Here is a 6,000-nt window from a genome sequence, read left to right on the forward strand (position 1 = left end):
TAAATACACATTGTGTTATTTTTACACTTTTTTTCAGTTATTTTAATAATTTAACATTTGAGTTCAATTAACACACCAGCAATATGTTAATTTAACACAAAAATTTTAACGGGGACCGTTTCTAACAAGAAAACACAAATTTTCAAACTGTGTAGTATCGTAAGCGAAGAAAAAAAATTTCCTTCTACTCATCCCCCACCCCCTTCACACCGCGCTTCATCTTCCCGAGAGCATCTGAGCGCAGACGCGCGACTCTGCATTTGGTGGATGGAGCAGAAGAAAGAGAGAGAAAAAAAAATAGAGGAACGAGATGAGAACAACAGAGGATGACCGAGAAAGGAGAAAGTCTGGCCTTTCAGTTGTAAATTTTCCTACACTTTTTAGACTTTGCGACATTCTTTCTACACTACAGGCTTTTATATATATTATATTAGACCGCGCGCATATGCACATATAAGGCTCGTGTAATGAAAATTAATGCAAGGACAGTCATAACTAATTGGGCAAAATTCGATATGTCTTTCGATAAGAGGTGATATATAGTGTAAATCTTACATCTTGAAGTAAAAATAAAAGAGTGAAAAATATCAACTCTACGCAGAGAGAATTTTCTCTTAGAATTTACCCTGAAAATCATGGTAATCGTGGGACAATATGATATGGAAGGAATTTTATGAGAATTTCTCTCATTAATATTTATCACAATAAAATATAAAATATGTTTGATTAATTTTGCAGTTTAGTAAAATTAATCAAATATATTTGATATTTTAGTGTGTAGATATTATTTTTATCGTACTCTAAATATTAATCAAAGAAATTCTCATAAAATTCTTTCCATATTGTCCCACGATTACTATGATTTTCAGGGTAAATTCTAAGAGAAAATTCTCTCCGAGTATACATATAAAAATAAGAAATACATCAATGGCTTTTATAGCACACTTTGGCTGACTTAATCTAGTATAATGTATAGAAATCTGTGATCTCTATAGCTTTTCATACTTTGTATTTTTCTCATTTCAACACACTTTCTTATTTTCCGCATTTAAAATAAGACAGATATGTATTATGTATGCTATTACACATATATTGCTGGATGAACGAGAAGGAAAGAGCAAAAATAAAAACAGAAAGTGCAATTGACATATAAAGAAATTGATCCTTCCAGCTGCATTTTATGCACTCTGCGCACTTGAAATCGAATACGTCATTCAGATTAAAATAAAAAAAAATAAGAAAATAAAAAAAGATACAGCTGCAAAGAAAATTTTACATCAAAAATTAAATAGAAAGGTTTGACAGTTGAAAAAACTCTTGGTTCTTCCAGCTGCACTTTGTGCACTCTGTGCACTCGAATATGTCATGTGAATTAAAATTAACAAAAAAAAAAAAAAAAAAAGAAAATCAAGAAAGATAGAGCTGAAAGAAAAATTGTACATCGAAAATTAAATAGATAAAAGATAAAGAGAGAAGAGACTTGACAGTTAAAGGGACCACTTGATCCTTCCAGCTGCACTTTGTGCACTCTGTGCACTCGAAACCGAATGACGTATCCGGATTAAAATCGAAGAAAAGAAGAAAGAAAGCTGCAGCTGTAAGAATAATTTTCCATCGAAATTTCAGCAAGGCAGAAAGAGAGATAAGATAGGAGGAGGGAGAGACAGAGAAAGAGAATCGTCAAGAATGAGGTTATGGTTACTTACTGCTGATTTTCATGCCGCCGAGGGGCGGATTCGCGGGCGGCTTGTTACCCTCGGCGAAGGAGGTGGTTCTCGGTCGTCCGCTCATTCTGGGGCTGTTTCGACCTCCGCCTCCACCTCCGCCGTTCGGTCGGAGGAGGTTCGCGTCCCTCTCTCTCTCTCTCTCCTCGCGTGCTCTTTTTCCCTTCCTCCGCTGCCTCCACCTTTAGTCGCAACTAGGTTAGAGCGGCCGGTGGCTCCGGCAATTCTTCCTCCTTCGTCGCCTCCGTCTGAAGTTAGCCCCGGTGGTCGTCGTCGACGTCGTCGTCGTCTTCTCCGTCGTCGTCGTCGATATCACTTGGCACATCAATGACAGTTGCACACGCGATTATCACATCGCACGCGAGCGCGCGCTCACGCGCGCACTTTATCTCTTTCCTTCTCTCTCTCTCTCACTCTTTCTCTCTCTCTCTTTCACTTTCCTTCCACTACGAAGAGGGGGGAGAAGGGGGAGGGGGAGGCAAAGGAGCGAGGGGGTCGGGGGTGGACAGAGAAAAGAGAGAAAGAAGAGCAGTAGTGCATGAAAAAACTGGGCGCACCAACACCACTCTTTTTTCCTCCTTCGGACACACTATATACGATGCCCGAATGACGCGACAAATGTCGATTTCCCGCACACTCTTTTATCCGTCACACGTCGAGGAAGAGGACCGCACTCTCTCTCTCACTGATCCGATCGTGACACCACCCTCTTTTTCGACACACTGACGCGCTCTCTCTCGGCGACCGATGATCTAGCCTCCTGCTGCTGCTTCTTCTTCTTCTTCCTGTTCGCGATGCAGCAGCAGCAGCAGCAGCGGATCCGAAGCGCGGTTCTCCGCCAGCCAATAAGCTGCGGCGGGGAAGGAGGGGGAAAGGGGGGGAGGCGCTACTAGCAGCGAGTGCTCCAAGGGGTGCGTGCCAATGTCGTGGCAAGAGGATTGATGTTTTCGGGACGGTTCGTACTCGGTGCGAATTCTCTATATAACGTGACCGCGGCTTCCTCGCGGCTCGGATTTCTCCATCGTCATCGGACGTCGACGTATTAGATAGGAGCAGAGGCGACCCGGGACCCGCGCGATGGATGGATGATACTTATTTCTCTACACCAACGTCGCTCTTTGTCTCTCTCTTTCTCGCTCTTGTGTCGTCCCTTCTTTCCTTCTCTCTCTCTCTCTCTCTCTCTCTCTCTCTCTCTCTCTCTCTCTCTCTCTCTCTCTCTCTCTCTCTCTCTCTCTCTCTCTCTCTCTCTCTCTCTCTCTCTCTCTCTCTCTCTCTCTCTCTCTCTCTCTCTCTCTCTCTCTCTCTCTCTCTCTCTCTCTCTCTCTCTCTCTCTCTCTCTCTCTCTCTCTCTCTCTCTCTCTCTCTCTCTCTTCTTTCTCCCTCTCTCTCTCTCTCTCTCCCTCTCTCTCTCTCTCTCTCTCTCTCTTCCCTTTTCACCGTCTTTCTTTCTATATCTGTCCTGTTCACTATGGAGTCTGGCCGCTCTCCAGCTATTAATCGCCGTAGTACTCTGCGTTGATACCACTGCTTCAGGTAGCGGAGCGAGAACCAGGCTATTGTGATTCTTCCTCCTCGAGGATGGTCTTCTTCGTCATCGTCATCATCATCGTCGATTCCGTCCTTGCGTTCAACGCCCGTGTTCAATTGGCACTGTCTCTCTATCTCTCTCTGTCTTTCTCTCTCTCTCACACACTATCGCGGGCACCGGACAAACCGACGCAAGGCTGCTCTCGTAGCAGCCCTCTTGGATATATCGCGACGACGCGACGAGGGCGCGGCGACACGAAGGACGCGGATAAAGAAAGGGCGCGATCGATTCGCGGATCGCCTGACAGCGACGATATCGAACGATGCTCGACGATGAGCGAGCCAACCTTTCTGCCTCGTCGTTAAGCAGCAGCACGGTAACACCACACCGACCATTGAATTTTTCGACGTCTCTCCTCCTCAGACATTGACCCGTTCGGGCAAGATCGGGCCAGGCGAGTGTCGCCGGACGTTGCCGAGCGTGACGTCAGCGACACCCCGCCCCGTCCCTTGTCTGGTGATCGCGCGGAGCGGCGTTCTTCTATCGAATGGATGGACAAGGGGGCGACACCTTCGCGTTTCCCAGCGCCATCTTGAATTCGCTCTCTCTGACGTCTGACGGAGACTCGAGTCGCAGAGGCGCGCGATTCGAATCTTCGCGACGCGAGGGATCGCGCGAAGATTCCGAAAAGAAAGTGAATTTATTGCAGTGATTGACGGATTTTATCTTGACAAAATATCTAGGATATTTTGTCATGACATGAGAAAAAAGAGTTGTTGTATGAGCAATATTTTGTATTCTAGCACACACACACACACACACACACACACACACACACACACAAAAGTATTTTCTTAAAGTATTTTAAAATGATTCTAAAAAAGAAAAGAACATCAAAGATTCTATAAATATTTCTTTGTCTGTGCAATAATAAAGGACAGAAAAATATACTTTCTTGAAACAAATAATGATTTAAAAATAATTATTTCATATATCAATACTTTTTGTAATCACTACACAACTGTGTTTTAGTTTATATAATTTTCTACACTCAAAATAAATATATGTATATATATGTATATATATAATTATATAAAAATATAAGTGTATATATGTATATATAAATTATATGAAAATATGTGTATATATATGTATATCTTAAATTATATTTTGTAATATATCTTAATTAATTTATATACATATTAAAAAGACACTTTTTCCTATTTGTATAATAGATAATATGCATAATATATAAATACTGTATAATAATTTCGATTGATTCGTTTTAATATTCAGCAACATTTTTATGCTGTTATTGTTATTATTAGAAAACAACAGATTAATTTAGAAGTATCTTATAAAAAATCAAGTAAAAAATATTTTCAAATAAAACGATTTTTTTAGCCATTCAATTTTATGTTAAAAGGAATGATATTATTAAAAAAATAATATAAAGTTTGTTTAAACTCAATTAATATTTTTTCACAAAAATCAGCTGATTAAAGCGTTAATTAGCTAATTCAATTTTAAAATAAGAAGATGGTAAAAAATTAAAATAGTAATACATATATTGTGAATAATATGTTATAATATCTTATTCTTGATCAATCAATATTATTTGACAGAAATCAGCTGATTAACTGTCAAAATTATAACATATTTAAAAACATATTATTATTATTTTAATTTTTATAACACATTATTTTAAAAATCAATTTGCAAATTAACGCTTTAATTATTATTTTAATTTTTGTAACGTAAATATAATATGTTATAATGACAACACAAGAGATAGGTCATATAACATATGCAGATAGGTCATTATAATATATTATTTACAACATATATATATATACTTATATATATATATTATATATATATATATATTACTATTTTACATTTTATAACACATTATTATTTTAAAATTCAATTTTAACACACACAAATTAACATCTTATTAATATGTTTTGTCAGTAATCAGCTGACTAAGGAGTTTATTTGCTAATTAATTTTAAAAATAATATATATATATATGTTATAAAAATTAAAATAATAATATGTTATACCCCGAAAAAGTACACAACAGCTGAACCTGGTGCCTGCCAGTTACGGGACGTGCAGCACTCCAAGGTCGTCGTTGCTCGAACCGCAGAGCCGAGCCGAGCCGAGCCGAGTCGAGCCGAGCCGAGCCGAGCCGAGCTCCGAGCTCGCACCTTGCACGTACGCCGCGACTTCCATCAGTACGAGTTTAACCTTGGTGTGCTGCGCGTCCCGTAACTGGCACAAGCCTGTCTCTTGTTAGGCGCATTTTCGGTTCGCGATCAACGTTTGCGTGTTCATCGCCGGTCCGCGACAATACGAGTGTGAGTTTAGTGTGTTTACGTACTTGATTATCGTACAAATCCGATCGCGTCGCGAAATCGTGTACGGACATCGTAATCGCGATCGCACGGGCGAGTTTACTATGTACACGGGCGGATCGAATTATCGTTGCGATTTCGACGCGAATTTTCCAAGTTTTTCGGCGTGTCGATCCGATTTCTACGTCGTTGAATTGTGATATATAAAACATAGTGAAATGTAGTGCTCATTTCTTCGAATATCGGCGACTCCTGAGTGCGTCGTGAAGTAGTCGCCGCATCATCGTCGTTCGATGATGCCTTCCGATAAGTGGGCCTTGAAAAAAGCGGCGACGCGAAAACAGAGCATCGATTTCATTCGCGCGCGAATAAGCTCTCGCGATTCTCG

The 6,000-nt window shown here is 40.3% G+C and overlaps 1 protein-coding gene and 1 long non-coding RNA gene across 3 annotated transcripts in view; one reads left to right on the forward strand and one right to left on the reverse strand.

Annotated features, from left to right (window-relative positions):
• The window catches only part of LOC145936587 (glycogen synthase kinase-3 beta), a 56,483-nt gene extending 53,566 nt beyond the window's left edge, over positions 1–2,917 (reverse strand). The window contains exon 1 of one of the 2 annotated variants that reach the window (XM_083038916.1): positions 1,705–2,917. In XM_083038916.1, coding sequence (XP_082895042.1) covers positions 1,705–1,791 — 87 coding nt within the window. In that variant the 5' untranslated portion in view covers positions 1,792–2,917. The remainder of the gene's footprint in view (positions 1–1,704) is intronic. The other variant, XM_083038933.1, reaches the window with a different exon arrangement.
• Positions 2,918–5,852: 2,935 nt separating this feature from the next.
• LOC145939797 (uncharacterized) overlaps positions 5,853–6,000 on the forward strand; it is a 3,782-nt gene continuing 3,634 nt past the window's right edge. The window contains exon 1 of the long non-coding RNA XR_014425905.1: positions 5,853–6,000. This exon is cut by the window's right edge and continues 208 nt beyond it. This is a non-coding gene — a long non-coding RNA (uncharacterized LOC145939797).

Source organism: Prenolepis imparis, unplaced genomic scaffold, assembly GCF_030444845.1.
Source record: "Prenolepis imparis isolate NDT839.2.m4 unplaced genomic scaffold, iyPreImpa1.0 SCAF_1, whole genome shotgun sequence".
NCBI classification, from domain to species: domain Eukaryota; kingdom Metazoa; phylum Arthropoda; class Insecta; order Hymenoptera; family Formicidae; genus Prenolepis; species Prenolepis imparis.